Here is an 18,263-nt window from a genome sequence, read left to right as displayed (position 1 = left end):
CTGTACATCCTCCTGTGATTCACTGCAGTCTGTAACTCAGATGCTGTTGTAATATCGCGTGGTTTTACGCACCTAGAAATTGCTTTTTTAATGATGATATATTAAAACAAGTAACAACACGTGAAGCTAAAGTGGTAAAAGTATGGAAACATAATCAGGAAAATATAAAAACAGGCTAAGCATGAAAATGTTGCCTGTGACTGTTATAACTATATACTAATCATTATTTTCATTGGGCTATGGATTAATCAGATTATTTTCTCTATTAGTCAATCAATTGTTTGATTTAAAATTCTAATAGTGAGAGATGCTGGCAATTACACAGAGTGACACCATGTTACTTGTTTTGCTCTATCAATCATCTAAACCTCAAAACTTTTAAGAATAAATTGAAATTAGTAAAGTAATTAAAATGAAAAACAGCAAACACATTTCTGGAGCTGGAACCTTGAAATGTGTTTGCATGAAACATGACTGAAATGATTTTCAAAATAGCTACCAAAAAACATCAGATTTTATACTTGTCATGTTTTTTTGCAAATATTTGTTTTAAAGTAACTAACAACTAAAGCTGTCAGACAAATTCAAAAAGCATTTCCATCTGAAATGTAGTGGAATAGAAACTCAAGTTTGTATTTAAGTACACTACTTAAGAGAACAGACTGAGTTACACCCCTGCAGAAATGTAAGTTGACCTACACCTATAACTAGATTATAGTTTCACTGAGGTTTTGCAAGACAACACAATAGATAAGGTTGACACTGTTCTGTATTTTCCTTCTTCTTTCTCAGTGTCACAGGTCTCCAGTGTTCTCCAAAATGTCTTAACTAGTGTTTGAACAACAATAACACACGCATGAACCACATAGTCATACTGGGTAATGTTCTGTAATTACCATGAATAAAGGAACTGTAGTTTATATTCAGTCTCACAAATACCATTCTGCTGCCATAAGTACTCACTAGTGCTTATCAATCTGCTGAAAATCATCACCATCAAATGCCCTTTTTGCTCCTGTTTTAGTAATATTGTTGTAAACTACAGTGTCCAGCTGTTCTAGGAAATTGCAATCTTTTTAAAATATTATATATTTGTCACCCATTTTTAAAGATTTTACGTTATCAGTAGGACTGAATGGGCTTGGTGCTGAGTGTGAATACATTGTTGTTTTGGTCTTTTCATTCTTTTTGTTGATAATGAAAAACTAAACTATATTCCCAGCATTAATCCTTAAGAATGCTTTAAATCTCTTAGTCACGCCAGCTGTCAGTCAAAGGTGCATGCGTGCCATGTGTAAATAACACTTAAAGCCCCATTTCAGGCCACATCAGAACAGATTTAGTATTTGCAGATGCAGACACATCACGAAGAAAATGTGCACTGGTGCACGATGAGGTAAAAAGGGAGGTATGCAAGACTCCAAGTGCGCAAAAGGACAAATTGTACAAACAATTTTAAAGTCACTGCAAAGACAAAAGTAAAACGTCTGCTATAACGCTCAGTATGAACTGGCCCATATCCACTATAAAGTTTGACAACAAGTCCCAAGTGAAGTATCGTTCAAACTATGCAAAAGTAATAGCCAGTAATGAATTTGCAATCGTAACTGTGTCAATAAAAGTAGAAAATGAAGCCTGTCATATGGTTTAAAGTACTTTGTGCAGACTAGTATTAACTACAAACAAGAGTGTTGGCTCCAGAGTTGGGCATTACGTCAGCAGAGTGATTTCAGTGATTAACAGAGCTCTGTCCAAACCCACACAGTGGAAATGACTGAGTGCCGCTGCCAAGACAGGCTTGGCCGCTTCAGAGCAACTGTGGCATCTATCACCTGGACTCACTTCCAGATTAAATAATAAATGTGTGTGTGTAAAACAAAAGTCAGAGTCAGAAGAAATGGAGCAAAAGAACTAAAATGAAATACAGAAAAGAACAAGTTTTTATTGTAAATATTATAAAAAATAAAATAAAGAAAATGATTATGGCAGCACATATTTTCCAAGTGATAATAAATACACACTGTACAGGCAGAGTGGTTGTTTCTGGCAAAGGCAGCTGATGTAACATCAAACAATGATTAAACATACAGATAAAATAATCAATGGCTGAAAATTCCATAATCTACAACTGGGATTCCAAAAAAGTTGGGACACCGTGTAAAACACAAATATAAATAGAGTGCAGTGATATGAAAATCCTTTTGAACCTATAGTGGCTGAGTATAGTACACAAAATATTTAATGTTCAAACTGATAAACATTATTGTTTTTTTGTAAATATACATGCTGATTTTGATGTCTGTACCATGTTCCAAAAATGTTGGGACACAGGCAGTGAAAGAATGCTCAAAAAACACCTGTTTGGAACATTCGACAGGTAAACACAGGTTAAGGCAGGCCCATCCAGAGTGTTACCAACTAATCCAGAGTGTTACCAACCCCAAAATTCAAAAGCCAACATCTGTGACGGTGTGGGGGGGTGTTAGTGCACACACACACACACACACACACACACACACACACACACACACACACACACACACACACACACACACACACACACACACACACACACACACACACACGCATCCTCCAGTGATTCATTTCAGGCTGAACATCAGGACACTTTGTTGTGGTAGTGCATAGTTTCCAAAGAAGATATGTCCCTTCTCTGAACTTTATGACCTGGAGCAGGCGATCAACTTGAATGTGACAATGATAGTGTGCAGCCAGGATAATTTCTGTTTCCAGAAACTGGTGATTTTTATGACGAGGAGAAAAGATAAAAACCAGCACTTACAACACACACCTACCTAATGTGGTAACATGAAGTTGATCCAAACTTAGTTTCAGATTAAATGGTAAATACGTAACAGTATCATGTTTGTGAATAGAAAGCTTAAGTACTGTTAAATCATAAATCGTGCATAAATCGTGTGTTCATGCTACACTGATAAATAATTCATTAACGTGAGGAATTTTCATGCAATAAATAAGTTAATAAATAAATAAATTGCTGTAAGGTTAAAGGTTGATGTATTAAAATCTGTTGTTAAATTAATTAATTAAAATAATATAATTTACTAAAAATGTTGTAAGCACATATGCTTTAGTTCATTGTGTGTTTCTTGTTGAATCAATGCTCCATGTCTGTGGTGCACCTGTGGTCAAGTTCATTGTGGGACGATACACAACACAAGGCGAACGTCTCATGAGGCCTTGCCAGTTTTTGTTCAAGTTAAATTCACGTCTGAAAGCAAAGCAGACAGTAAAGGGACCTTGATGAACTTCTAAGAATCTAAAAGATTTTCATGGACTTTAAACCTTTTTTTTTTTACAACAAGTGGCTAATTTGTAAAATTTGCTTTAATTTGTAAAATATTCTTTGTTTCATGTTGGCATTGAGCATCATTTTGTGCTCGCTTTCATTTCCATGTCATGTACCTCGTACCTCGTTTAGATATTTTATTCTGTGTTTATGAGTATAGTTCTCATTGCTTAATTGTGATGGCATGAAGGCGAGGATGCAGCAGAGATGCGCCCAAGCATTAAACGCCTATTTCAAAGAACCGACATGTGTCTGTGTTGTTGTGTTGTTGTTGTTGGTCTAAAGAGCCCATATTTCATATTGTTTTCATAAACATCATATCTTCCAAGGTAAAGAGGAAAAGACTAATTCAGGGTGTTACCAGCACCGAAGTCCAAAATTCAGCATTTGTGATAAAACAGGGCTGTTTCAATGCCTGTGGCATGGGTAACTGTTACTTCTGTGAAGGCATCATTGAAGCTGAAAGATACATACAGGTTTTGGAGCAACATATGCTGCCATCCAGGCAAAGTCTTTTTCGAGGATGTCCCTGATTATTGCAGCAAGTCGATGCCAAGACACATTCTGCACATGTCACAACAGCATGGCTTCGTAGTAATAGAGTTCCAGCACCAGGCTTGTCTGCCTGCAGTCCAAACCAGTCCCCCACTGAAAATGTGTGGCACACTATGAGGCGCAAAATAGCGGACTGTTGAACACCTGAAGCTTTATATCAAGGGAATGAATGGGAGAGAAATTCCCTCTCAAAACTTAAACTTCGTTGCATGAAATTAGTCATTGAGTCACAAGTATAGACCTAGTCCAAGGTCAAGTAGAAGTCAAGTAGTTTTCATTGCTGTTCCAAAGAATCGTTGAAGGGAAGTGAGACTTTCAGTTTCACATAAATTATGGTCTTTGACCAAGAGGGTACCTTTTAAGAGCCAATCATCATATTATTTCCCTGTAAATACTGTCACACTAAATGTGCGTGACACAGTATAATGGTTGTTAGCTTCTTCTCAGCACTTTTTATAAAGTCAGCATTGTAAATCAAGTGATTGTATTTGTTGTAGAAAGTTTCTTGTATCTATACTCTTGGAAAACTGATAATGTTCTGACAGCTATTTTCCTGCATTTAATTTAATTTCATGTACAATCTACCTATGGTATATATTACATCTGCAATACATCTGTATCCTAGTCATTTGTCATCTATATTGGCACCTCATCTGACTATCTGGGAAATACAAATCAATGACCACCAATATTTGAGTTTAGAAATTTGAATGTGACAATAAGCATACTGGTTTAGTTTATTGTAAAAAAAAAAAAAAAACTGCAAATAAAAACACAGATAAAAGGTAACATAACACATTCATCATCACTGCAAATATTCTGTATTTCAATAAGAAAGCCATACAACTGTTACATAGATCAATAGTTTACACAAAACTGTATTAAAAGAAAATACATGTTGAATGTGTTTTATTTTTAGAGGAAACAAGTAAGACACACATGTTGAAATTAAGTTTGATAAATCTGTACAAAAGTTAATACATTTAGGACATAAAACATTATGGTGTTTACTGCCTTTGCAATTCTTCACAGACCTTCACAGGTTTTTAATTAAACTCCTCAGTAGGAAGCATTAACTCGATTAACTTGATTTCACCAGGATTATTTACTGTAGCCACATTTTTAAACTAATGTAATGTTTCGCACTATGTAATGAATAATGGGTAAGCACAGAATCTACTGAATGATCTTTTGTATGAGCTATGAAATTAGACTGATTTACAGCACACTATGCAAAGCCATGTCAGGTATACATTTTAAAATGCATCAAAATACAGTACATTTAGACATTTTCTGACCTATTGGTTTAGTGGTGTGATTAAAAAGATGTATTTACAGAGTGGTAATGTATTACAGTTACTGCTGGTGTAAAAAAAAACTGTCTGTTTAAATAGTTTCATCTCCAAAACTGACACCAACGGGCAGCTCTTGTCTCTTCTCGGGTTGTCTTGAAGTCTGTAGAAAGAAAATGAAACTTTTAAACTTTATTTTTCACAGCAGTATAGTTTGTTATTCAAATGCATCAGGGCTGCTGAGAGCGGGGTTCATGGGAAATAAAAATTCAATACATAAATCACTGTTTATGCAGTTTTTGTGAGGTAAAAATACTTTAAACATATCGGATTCCTAATTATTACTTATTTCTCATAATTTGAGCGTGGTGGACAGAGTGACACTTTGCACATGAAGTCAGTCAATTAAGGGAGGTCGGGATTCTAGTATTATTTTATTTGTTAACAAATAGATTACAAGGTGTGGTGTTTGATTTTGGCCCTTGGCCTGTCCTTAGGCTTCAATTCTGGCCCTCCAAGGGAAAAATTTGGGCACCCCTGAAAAACACATAAGTACCTGTTCCAAAATTATACTCACTTTGTACCAAGGTCAAACCTGAGGTCAAACCTCAGTGGATTTTCCAACACCAGTGTTCTGAACCTGCAAGATTCATAAAAGCATTATATTAATCACAAGAGAAGAATGATCTTTAACATGACAGTATACGCCTAGCATGCAGGGAAAAAAAACAAATAATACGATATAAGGAGGGCAGAGATAGTTTATAAAGTAACTGATACATAAGTCTCTGAGTTGTTTACTTTCTAGTTGCATTTCTAATGTTTTTAACCATCATGTTTTTAACCAACTAATTACTGAGTTTGTTGTTATGAGCTTTGTACTGCACCTTGCCACAGGGCAGATCTTTGGCTGGGTATTGTGGTTTGAGCTTGGGCTTGGGTGCAACTGGTGGTTGTGTTTTTTCTGGGGATCCTGCCAGAGAATTTGGTTTGCGGAAGACCGCAGAGGCTTCAGCTCCATGAGCGATCACTGATGCTTCCTTAACAGTGATTGTGGAGGCACAGACTGAGGAAGTGTCCTCCACCTCTCCTCCAACAGCAGAGTGGTAGCTGTGACTGGAGCTGCTGAAGCCACTCACACTCTCTCCTGATGACTCAGAGCTGTCCACTGGAACAAAGACAAGACTTGATTATACACATGATCATTCAATCCAACCAACAAACCCCCGCAACTTAGTGGTAAAAGAGTCCTTAATGAGAAAGCCAAGGTTGGGTGTTATGTTAAAATTTTCCAACCAGCCACCATCGGACTGTCAGCTCAACAACCAGTGATTGCTGATATTGCTGATTTTACCGAACAAAGACTTGCTTGTCAACTCATCAAAACACAGTTGCTTTAATTAAAAAAAAGAACCTTAAATCACAGAGCTAGATGTAAAAATTCTATATCTATGTTTTCCCAGTGCCTTTCTCAGGCATTGCTGGCCTGTTTGTGCTACTGCTTTAGTTCAATGAGTCAGTCACTGACCAGCAGCTCTTGCCCATTCTTTGGAAGCAGACCATTAAATTAACAAAATTAAATGACAAACTAATGGTCCACAGACACTGAAACACATGGACTAAGGCGATGAAGTTTTACTAGTGACAAATGTTTCACCACCCACGGCGTCTTCTTCAGAATTATGATGTTTTCACACCAAATGTGTAGGCGTCAAAACATTTGCATCCCGCCCTGGTGCAGTTCCCTGTCAGTCTATTGCAACACTTTAACCTCGTCCTTCATGTCCTAAAAACTTACTGAACCAAACCTCTGATCTCATTGGAGATGAACAAAACTGTAAAAGTGTATTCAGGTTTGAAACATGCAGGAGTGTCAGTGAAGCTGAAGCTGGGTCTTCTACTACACATAGTGTGTTTAATCCTCTAGTTTATGTGGAATAAAGTGAAATCAACATTCTGTTCATATATGAATTAAGAACATAATATTTCCTCAAATGTACATACTAAACTCACACAATAAGTTCTGACTCCCACTCTCATGGTCGAGGTCGTCTTCCTCCAGAGCTCCAGGAGGTGATACGTATCCTCCAGGTCCTCCTGAAACCACCCTGCGCTTAGGCCCACACAGGTACCCCAGAGGGGAAAGGGAACCCCTTCCTGAGGACGAGGAGGAGGATGAACTGCTTCCTGAACCGAGAGATTTTGGTCGTCCCCCAGGAAGGCCGTCCTGTGAACCACATGATCCCGCAGAGGACAGCACCTTGTTTTCTGCAGAGACCAGGTGAGAATAAGTTTTGTGAGAGGAAGTGTGACCACGGAGTCCAACTATGAGGACTGCCTGATAGACTGAGCCCAGTAAAAAGTAACGTCCAACGAATAAATACAATCAACCAGTTATTCAATCAGGCCAGTGCTTGAAAAAGATGAGTAAGACAAGGGTGTTTGTGCATGTTTAAACAATTTATCTGGGCCCCGTTTCCCAGAGCCTTTGTAGCGCTACATGCGTCGTAAGTTGTATTTTAAGGTCTCCCTTAAGGTTGTCCCAAGCTTAAGGGAGACCTTAAAGTACAACTTACGATGCACGTAGCGCTACGAAGGCTCTGGGAAACGGGGCCCAGACTGTTTCGTTGCACAAGCAATGTGACTTATGCAAGAACAACTTAGATGTCGACATTATCCATTTGACAACATTTCAAATTATAATGTAATTGGACATTTACACAAAGTCTCTCATCATTAATTTTTATGTTGTATTATTACCTACTGTCAGGTCTTTTGGCCATATATCTTCACATGCAGGTTTATGAAGTCTCTGTTCAGGGGAACATCATCACTTATTTTTTCCTCTATTGCTGTGATGACCTATTGCTTCCCCTTTAACCCCCTCCTCCTGCTGTAGTCACCGATTGCCCTACTGTGGCGAAATGTTTGAAAGCCCTTTTCATATTGAGACATTTCATCTTTATTTGAGTCATAGTTACTCAGGTAACATTGTACATTAACAGCACTCGTTTTTCCCATTTCTTTGCGTTAGCAGGTCCTTTAATTCCAGTACTGATGCTGTTAAAATGACAGACTTTCCTTTATGGGTCTCTGGAAGCAGAATGTCAAACGTAAATTGTAAAAAAAAAAAAAAAAAGAAAAAAGTTTGACTTTTTTACTCTTTGGTGCTATTTTCACGAATGAACACTTCCTGTCATATGAGGCAGGAAGTGTATCTTTATATGAAATAATTGGGGTGATATGTATGCTAATTTACAAGTCTCTTGCACATGCACTCAAATTCACGCAGGTGGATCATTTACACAGTTATCTGAAGTTATGAATGTTTGCTGAATCTGATGGACAGTGTTCATACGAGCCCTTTGTACAAACAGAAGTAAGAGAAATTTAAGATGAGAACACAATAATGTTCTTGCACGAGGCCCAACGTTACTATGTCTGACAGGCTTGTTTACTCCATACATGAAAAAATGCAAAAGCATTCATTGTGCAGGTTTGTCATAAGTCTGATAAGTCAGGAATGTTTTTTAAAGGGACAGATAATTATTGGAAACACTCACTTGAAAGTGTGGTGGAAAATCTGAAAATGAAAACAGGCACAAAGACCAAGATTGTCTTTGTGGTGTTTTAATAGAGCTTTGCAAAGGATCAGTACAGTCCCACAGAGTGTAATAGGAACTGATAATGAGTCAAGAATGTAAATCTGTCTTATAGGGTTAGGAGATGAGGGAGGTTGGGTCAGGATGGACCTGAAGTGCTTATTGGGAGAGTCAGGATGTGATTGTGTTATCAGAAGTTGTTGAAGTTGTTGTTGTTGAAGGGAGAACAGCTGTGTGTTCAAGGACGAGTAACCAGTTAGTGCCTGACAATACATGAGAAGTGACTAAGTGGAACAATAGTGACCAGTTCAGCATATAATTTTCCCACTACAAAAGCCATGAGAAAAGCTGGCAAAATTTGCTGTGTGTGGTGGCAAAGAAAATGGTTAAAAACCAATCAGGGCTAGTAGAATTTTTTTTTTCCAGACAAGTACATTCTTACTCTCCTTGTCTGGTCAGTGGCCAAAACATTATTGTTTGACCCGGGATACGCTGGAAAAATCGAATATTTACTTCAATAAAACTAATGAACAGCTAAGTAAATCTTTTTTACCTCTTCCCATCAGTACATAGTTGACAGCTCTGTTGCTGATAGCTGCGTCACTGGGCTGGATGTCCATGAAAGGCTTGTTTCCGATACCCATGAACACTCTCTCCTGCATACGGACCTCTAAAAAAAACACATAAAACCATTAGCCCTAAAATATTTCACATTTAAAAATCTTTTTCTGTTACCTTTAATTTGATTTTCTTTTATCATGTTAAACAGAGTGATCCAAAAATAAAAGTGTGGATTACTACCAATCATCTAATTATTTAGCCAAATATATTCATATCAGCCCATATGGGTGGTGCAAATGTTAAAATGTTATGAACATATCAGGCACATCACATTGACTTTATATTACTATATGGTGCTGTAATGTATGTTTAGTGACATGTAGGTATTTCTATAACAGTATAAAATCTGCTCTGCTTGTTGCGTGAGGATACAACAGAGCATGTGTTCATGTGTTAGTGTGTATTTGTTGGTACCTCTGTTGTGTACTGCCTGCTCCCACAGGATCCGCTCCAGGTCCTTGGTCCAGGCGTCTTTCACCTCCCTGCTGACTGCTTGAAGTGTGTATGTGTCCTGTGTTTTCCTCTTCCTGAACCAGATCTCGAAACACAGGCCACTGTCACCGCTGTTTTGAGTCAGGCCAATATCTGATGTCTAAATATAAACAAAAACAAACAAACTGTGTAAGACAACAGTTTGAAATATACCAAGGAGTTTGGTAAATGTGTGAAAAACACAGATGAGACTCTATGACTATTGAGCTAGAGTGTTATGCAATGTGTCAGAAGGCCTACTAAACTGTCAGAGAAGACAGTAAAATAAATGTTATGTAAGTGTTGGACTAAGAGTGAATCTCAAAAGCAGGGGTGGACGGGACATCTGGAGAAAAGTGAATTTTCAAAAATGTTTTGTGAGGTCACAGTGACCTTTGACTCCCAAATCCTAATCAGTACATCACTGAGTCCAAGTGGACATTTGTAACAAATTTGACAAAAATATCCTCAAGTCGTTCTTGAGATATCATGTTCACAAGAATAGGATGGACGGACAACCCAAAAGTATAATTCCAGAATAAAAGTACTTTATATTGAATAATTTATTCAGTGAAACTGATTCTGCAGCGGTGCATTTCAAAATCATATAACTGTTTTTCCATTTTATTCAAAATAATGCATTATTATTTTTCTATTTTGAAGTTACTCTACCATCAAATATTTTCTTTACAACATGAATAACTAATGGGTGATCTGGGGTCAAACGTCTGGTCCTCCCTAGCATCTCAGTGATTTGGAAGTTGTGACAAATAATGGAAAAGTACCTCTGTAAACGATGAGTAAATGTATTCCAAGACAAAACATAAATATCAGTGCGTAATTCTAAGAGAACTTGTACTGACTTGTTGTAAAGAGGAAGTAACTGTCACGACTATTTTTACTGCCACTTCTGTGACACATGAGTACGTTTGAACTGTGTATGAGGAAATATGTGTACCTTGAATGACTGTTTGTAGATATATGTGTCATTTCCCACATCTGTCCTCCTTGTCTTGCTAAAGAGGATGAGTTCTTGAAAGAGGAAAATGTGACGGAAACATTTTTTCTTCCTGAATGTTACCAAGAATTCATCCTGGCGTATCAGCTGGCCCTGCTCCTTCAGATTAACCTGCAGCGCACAAAAGCGGAAAGTGGCAGTCATATACTGTAATCAGAAATAATGCCTTTCCTCAGATGAAGGAACAGTCATCGTGTATACACCAAGAAAAAGCCAATGAAACATACAGGTTTTGTTCATGCCGGTACAGAGAATCATTTTACACAATATATATCATATTCAACATATTATGAACTCACAGTGCAAGTTCATTAAATAACCAACAAAATTCCAATGTAACTCCATTTTGTCTGTTTATGCTCTACAGATAACGGAGGCATCCCACACACACAGAGCCTCCCATTACATTCCATGGAAAAGATGATAAAACTATTATTTGTTCCCTGTGCTCTTTCCATCTCATCCCATTCCATCCCAGATTAATCACGATTAATCAATCGCACGAAACCAAATACGGGTGGTAAATGTGTTTACACCTCATTACACACCTTATTACACCTTTATTGAAAGGTGTCAAACTCTTGCCTGAACCTGTTCCCATCTAGGAGGGATTACTGGTGTTGCTCAATTCTGGATGAGAGCATAATAAGTCATTCTTATCACCATACAGTAGTGTGTATACACAGTTAACCTGTGTGTGTATGTAAGAAATGAAAACCTCTTTGATATTTTGGTTTATAAAATACCACAAAAGTTAAAAGAAAAAAACTCTTACATCACAGTGGTGGATGGCGTCCATGGCTAGCAGATTGTTACCGTGACGTAGCTGGAAGTGAATGACCTCGAGTGCAGCCTTGACCTCAGCCATCTCTCTGGTTTGTCCCGGACCACACTCCCTCATCATGTCCTGCAGCAGCAGGCTGTACTTGCTGATTCGCTGCACAGGCTTCAGCAGGTATGACCACAGGTCCATCTTATCCCCCAGCTTCCCCTGCTTTTGCTTGTGTATGAAAAGAGGCAACAGAGTGGTCAGTGAAGCTGCAGCAGTGCTAAAAGTCAACTGCTCAAGCTATCAGTCTAATGCTAAGGCTGAGTTGGAGAACACACTAGGGTTAAGATGAGGACAGGTATCCAACAGGGCTCTGGGCAAAGTCTATCATTCAGCCGGCCAACCACTTTGACTGAAATATGTCAGTACTAGGCCGATTTCCATGATTTTTTTTTTGCTTTGAAACATTTTTGTTTTTTTAGTGAAATATTTTGACAACTATTATCGCCAACCCAACCCAAATCTCAATCGTTCAAAAATGCTCCATTGGTCTGAAAGCCCGTTTGTCTGAGCGCTCTCTGGCTTCGAAGCTTTGTGGAAATTACTCCGATTTTTTTGAAGCATTGGTAAGAAGAACGGGGAAGCAAGCATGCAGCACAGGGACCCATGTTCAAATGTCATGGTATATAACAAAGCTTCAGAGTGTTCAGAACAGCCCTCAACCAAACAGCTGTGGGGATAATATGTATTTTATTCAGAGCAACGGACCAGTGGAACAACTGGTGATGTTTTCATTTAGCTCAAAGCATTAGACTCTGATGTTGTTAGACTATACCACTCCTTTTGCTCTTGTTATAGAAAATTCATGATGTGGTTTTGAGAAGGGAAACGAGAGAATGAGGAGCAAAGAGGGAAGCTTGCAACAGTTCTCACCTTGAAGAAAGCCTGTCCATGATTGATGAGAAGACTATCAGACTGTGGTTTGTTCTTGCTGTAAAGGGCATACAAAGCAAAGCTCTCCCTCTAAAATAAAAATAAAAAATAAAAACCATTAGTCATCATCATGCTAGACCACACAATTTACCGCAGTAGGTCACAGCTCTATTCCCCGTTTCCAATGAATGTATTCAGTGATATCAGCACTTAAGCTGATTCCTTGGAAGCTGAAGATATTTATCTGTGTACACTCATGGCACGTCTCAAAGGGCTTTTGTTATCAATCAGTTATTCTGAATTACTGCAGATTGTGCTCAAAACAGGAAACCATGGACATTACCAGACTCACATCTGGCAAAATATGGTTGTGAAATGGAAACAGCAGTTACTCAGGTCTGAGAAACAGTATGCACTTAGAATATTTTCAAATTAAGACTGAACAAACTGCACCACACATTCAAAACAAACTGTGATTTTCATCCAATACTTCTGTGCACTGTGAATAACACACGTGGCACCTACATGTCGTAGGAAGCAGCGTCCCACTCTGAAGGGTTCATTCATACAGCTCTCCAGCTCATTCAGGAAATGATGTCGGTGGAAATCATGGAGTTTCTCTAAGTTACCAAAGATGCTCCCCCTTTGGCCCCTCAGGTCCTGAGGCACGTCGGGCCTCTCCAGCTCGGGGAAGTAGTGCTCTCGAACATAACCCAGAGCCTTTACATACTCCCTCTCTGTGGTCAGCAGCTCCTCCATGATCCTCCGCAGTTTCCTGTTCCACATGTAGGAAATGAAAAATGTAGAAATCATGGGTTTTATTCAAACTTGTAACAAAATGCAGGTGAGCTTGGGGTCACACTCAGTTTAACATTATTTTTAGTGGGTGTGACAGTATTGCAGGAGTGGATAGTAACATGTTACAAGTAGCACACATGTGTTTCTTGCTGCCCCGAAGAAAAATAAACATGACCTGTGTTTGGACAACAATGCGATAATGACGGCGCGAAACCCAGAACAAGAGGCAGTTTCTGGCAAGAATCTCTGGCACACTTTTTAATTCCAAAATCAAGAAAAGACAGCAGCTAAAGATGACGTCTATGCCTCTGAAAACTCTGATATCTCTGCTTTAAAACTCCTCTTCTAACCTCAGCAAGCACAATGAAGTAAGTTTAACATACTGTAGGTCAGGGGTGTCAAACTCATTTTCACAGAGGGCCACATCAGCATAATGGTTGCCCTCAAAGGGCCAGATGTAACTGTAAGACAGTAAAAATGTAGCTAAATGTAACTAAATGTAATGTAAAATAAATGCAACTACTCCTTAATGTTAAATAACTCTGAATTTTTTACTTATTCAACTTACAAATATTACATATATTTGCATAGATGTAAAAACTAATATGTTTGCTTGTTGCTCTGTTATAACATAAATCCTTTTAATTTGTCAGGTTATGAAACCCACATTACTCCATCAATCAATGATCAGTCAATAAGGAAAAATAACAAGTTATGACATGTTATTCTCCTTCCCATCTTTCTTGAAACAGCTTTCCATCTGCACCAGTTTTTCTCTTCCTGGACATTTTGGGATCATTGTTTGTATTTCTCAATTCCACTTGTACGGAAAATGGCATTGATGTGGAAACACTGCATTCTATTGGCGGAATGCCATCACTTGGGTAATGTAATCGGCATGCATTATGGGAAATGTAGTTTATGGTCAATGCACCCTTTTGACTTATTTATTATAAGACAATCACACCTTTAAAGTTCTTGCGGGCCACATAAAATGACGTGGCGGGCCACATTTGGCGAGTTTGACACGTGCTGTAGGTGAAAATGTGGCAAGCTAGCTAATATTGGCTATGTTAATTTTTCATTTTTTGTAACTGTTAATTGATGTTATTGACATTAACCTATCTTATAGCTAGTGCTCTGATGGGCTTTTAAATTAGTGTGCTTTAATAAAGCAGTTAATCCACTGTAACCTTTGTCTCTTTGAATGTCCTGGACAGCGTCTCAGTGAGCTTTAGGTTACAGCTGAGGGAGATAGGTACTTACAAAACATTGCTGCCATTGTTTTCCGTTGCTGTGAGTAATGTCTGTTGGGTCCTTAAATCGTTAGGGCTCTGGGTGGAAGCTAAGATTCCTTCACCCTCTTCTTCATTACTGTCTCTCTTGGACTCACAGCTCAGGTTTCCTGACTGTAAACTCTCGTTATGGGAAATGGGCAGATTTTGGACAAGGTGCAGATTTTGTTCCAGTGGCTGTGTCCTGCTCTGACAGTGTTTGTTTCGTACATTCAAAGGTGAAAAGTCAGAGATGCTCGTCAAACGGGTGCTCACATGCGAGCCCTCGCTTAGGGAGCGGCCCAAAGGTTGGTGCAATGGAAAATCATTGGCCCCATCTACTTTGGAGTCTGCGCTCCTCAGATCTGCCTCGCTGTGATGCTCTCTTGGCCTCCATTTGCTTTCCGGATGACAGTTGCCATTTTGTGGAAAATCAAGAGTCATTTTCTCACTTTCAACTGGTGCTTCAGGTGATTTCTGTGCTTGGGAAACTCCTTTCAGATCAGAATTTAAATGGTGGTTGCTTTCTCCTTCACTGTTTGAGATTTTGACTGCCTCTTTCTCAGAGGTTAGCTGCTGGGCCAGGGAGCATTCATCATCCCCCTCCTCACTCTTTTTCTCCTTGTCCATTCCTCCATCTTCCCCTTGAGGGTTTGCAGCTGCGGTCTCCTGGATCTGGTTTGTATCTCTGTCTTTTTCCTTTTTTTGCATCACCTCAAGATGCTGACCGACTTCTTGGCACTGGACCCAGGCTGCATTCCACACTCTTATCACCCCCGAGGCCCCTAACCCCACGGCACAGGCCTTAGCTTTCAGAGCCTGGAAGTGTGGGGTGGAGAATTCGCCACCTAATCTCTCTTCATACATCTGGAGTGTGCTCATGTTCAGACCTGAGTAACACCCCGGCTCTACCTTCTCCAAAAAATGACTGCATTCTTTGGCCAGAGTAGACGCCTAGAGAGGAAGAAAGAGGAGTGATTTTTAGCATTTCAGATTTAAATTTTAACATAAATCAGTCAGAAATATGCAGACAAAGTGAAACAAGTGAAGAAATAAAGACCTTAAGTTCCAGTGTCTAAGATTTAAGGGGAATTATTGCCAAAATATGGCAGAAATGGGATATTATGTTCATGTTTTCATTAGTGTGTAATCAGCTGAAAATATACATTGTTGTCTTTTCATTACCTTAGATTGAGCCCTTTATATCTACAGAGTTTGGGATCATATTCCCTATACGCCACCATGTTGATATGCCATGTTTATTCAGTGCCCTGGAACGGACAAACTAAATACTGGATCTAGAGAGGGCCTTTCAAGTTTTCAACAAGTGTCTCAGCCACCATAGGCAGTGTTATGTATGAACATGCTAAAACTGTGTGTTCACTGAACATTCATGTTTCAGTTTGCAACTAATGAACATGAGCATACGATCAGTCCTGAGAGAGTTAAAGATGCTCATGTTGTCAAGTGATTAAAAAAAAGTGTCACACAGAGAGAGAGTGACCATACTGCATTTCTACCAGTTTTGAGCTGACAGGAGGTTGCACAACGCAGAACAACCTGTAGAATATGACATGGCAACTTTGGTTCCCATGGAAAACCTGGTATTTTTGGTTCCAAATGAGAACCAAATTTTGTATGTTGGTTTCAACTTTGCTGTCCAGTGTAGTGTAAAACATGATTGTTAATAACTATAGATATAAGTTATCTTGGCGATTCAAATTAATACAGAAAACCCTGACTATTGGAGGTGGTTCTAATTAAAATTAAAATGAGAAATTCACATTAAAAAAGTACAGATGGAATCTATTTTAGTTCATTTGTTGAGACTGTTACACAACTCATTCTTGGAGGGGAAGGGCAAGACAAGTGTTATTCATTTGGTTTCGATTTACAAGCTCACTCCTAGATGCCACTAAATCCTACACACTGGACCTTTAAATAGAGATGTTAGATTGGTAAAAAAAAAAAATGGAGATATGGCAAAAAAAACAAACAAAACAACAAACACAAACCTGCTCACAAAAGCGGTGCACTTGGACCAATGTGTCCAGTTCTTTGTGCCTCTGTTCTGCCCGCAACATAAAATCTTCCATATTGGATTTGAAAGTGCCGACCAGAGTCCGAAAAACATTTGATGCAGGACTGGAATCACTTGTGTCAACAATTCCCTCTGCCTCCCTCACTAGGGTCAAGGCGTGTTGTTGTTTCTCCTGCAACAAATGATAAGATGTCAAGCAGACCATCGCCATAGAAGTCCCTAATCTACTATTTACTGTTAAGCCATTTAAATATTTCCAACTGTTGGTATCTGAATTGAAACACAGACAGCCAAATAAGGTTCACATTTCTTATTTTGTTATGTTGCTGCAATACCTTAGCCTGAGGGAGAAACAGATCAAAGTGCTCCAAGGCCTCTTCAGTGCACACCAGGGTGTCGTCTGTTGTGTAGGAGTCCTTCAGTCTCTGTTCGCCTTCTGTATTGAACCACATCCCAGCCTGCGGGACGTAATGTAGAATTACACAGTGTTGATTTATAGCTTGGCAAGCTGTGAGTGTTGTATTACACAGCTTATTTTTGAGAAACAGTGGTGTTATTTGAAATGCAGCGAAGGAGACTTTCATCTCCAAGTCTACATCACCATGTTAATGAATTTCAGCTGTTTCAACACATTATGTAGATTTTCACATTGAACTGGTAGTACCATGCTGATCTTGGCCTCAATCTCTCTGAGCTTTAAGAGGAACTCCAGGTGCTGCAGGGACTCGTTGGATCTCATCACCAGAGTGTGGAGCTTCTCCTCCACCTGGTTATACAGAGTCGTCACTGACTCCAGAGAATCTCTGCAATGACGGTGAAACAAACTCTGAGACAAACCTCACCCAGTATTATAAGGTACAATGTACAGTCTCTGGTGTGTTCTGGGGTAAATGGACTATTGTTTCATTAGAATCACCTCAGAACATTTGATGTGCTGTATGAGGTTTCTTTTTTTTTTGTATTCAGTTTTTGCAAATATGTAAGTAATACGCAAATTAAGGCTGTGAAATGTAGAGCATAATTATTCTCACATTCTGTTCAATTGCTTTTTACCTCAGTGCTACACTGCCATAATCACAATAAAGTCTGGCATATAAGTATTATATACCAGTATATATTAATATATACCAATGTATATATTATAATGATATTTGCATTTTTAGTACATGCATGCATGCAGTTTGTTTGCTTCTTCATTTGGAACATTCATTTAAGATTCAGTGATATCTATTTGCAGCTGTGCATCAACTAAACCTTTAACTGCTTTAACTGTGACTTAGTGTAAAACAGAGCCCTGATACAGATCCATCTGTTTTATACAGCAGTGAAAGAAATGTTCAGATTATCCACTACTTCTAAGTAATTCCACAGAGTAAATCATGCATTCAATATATAACTTAATAAAAATAAGCTATTACTATCAGAAAAATGTTCTTAAAATATGGAAATTAAAAGTACTCATATTGTATACAAATATTAAATCAGTATCACAAATCACAAATTGCAACAAGTCACTCTAATTATATATTATAAAACATTTTCCCTGAAGCCATATAGATTT

At 38.5% G+C, this 18,263-nt stretch overlaps 1 protein-coding gene across 2 annotated transcripts in view; it reads right to left on the bottom strand.

Annotated features, from left to right (window-relative positions):
- Positions 1-5,154: 5,154 nt before the first annotated feature.
- Positions 5,155-18,263, bottom strand: part of quob (quattro b) — a 39,315-nt gene continuing 26,206 nt past the window's right edge. Inside the window, exons 11-24 of one of the 2 annotated variants that reach the window (XM_084730435.1) lie at positions 17,367-17,505; positions 17,038-17,160; positions 16,677-16,874; positions 14,654-15,615; positions 13,115-13,364; positions 12,590-12,679; positions 11,663-11,887; positions 10,828-10,998; positions 9,813-9,990; positions 9,331-9,447; positions 7,189-7,443; positions 6,063-6,343; positions 5,753-5,815; positions 5,155-5,338 (exon numbers count right to left, since the gene is read on the bottom strand). In XM_084730435.1, the coding sequence (XP_084586561.1) occupies positions 5,777-5,815; positions 6,063-6,343; positions 7,189-7,443; positions 9,331-9,447; positions 9,813-9,990; positions 10,828-10,998; positions 11,663-11,887; positions 12,590-12,679; positions 13,115-13,364; positions 14,654-15,615; positions 16,677-16,874; positions 17,038-17,160; positions 17,367-17,505 (3,028 nt within the window). In that variant the 3' untranslated portion in view covers positions 5,155-5,338; positions 5,753-5,776. Of the gene's footprint in view, positions 5,339-5,752; positions 5,816-6,062; positions 6,344-7,188; positions 7,444-7,759; positions 8,090-9,330; positions 9,448-9,812; positions 9,991-10,827; positions 10,999-11,662; positions 11,888-12,589; positions 12,680-13,114; positions 13,365-14,653; positions 15,616-16,676; positions 16,875-17,037; positions 17,161-17,366; positions 17,506-18,263 lie in introns of those variants that run through there. The other variant, XM_084730442.1, reaches the window with a different exon arrangement.

Source organism: Lutjanus erythropterus, chromosome 2 (assembly GCF_056507025.1).
Source record: "Lutjanus erythropterus isolate fLutEry1 chromosome 2, fLutEry1.hap2, whole genome shotgun sequence".
Taxonomy (NCBI): Eukaryota; Metazoa; Chordata; class Actinopteri; order Lutjaniformes; family Lutjanidae; genus Lutjanus; species Lutjanus erythropterus.
The sequence above is the reverse complement of the archived record's forward strand: the minus strand, read 5'-3'. Positions and strand labels throughout refer to the sequence as shown.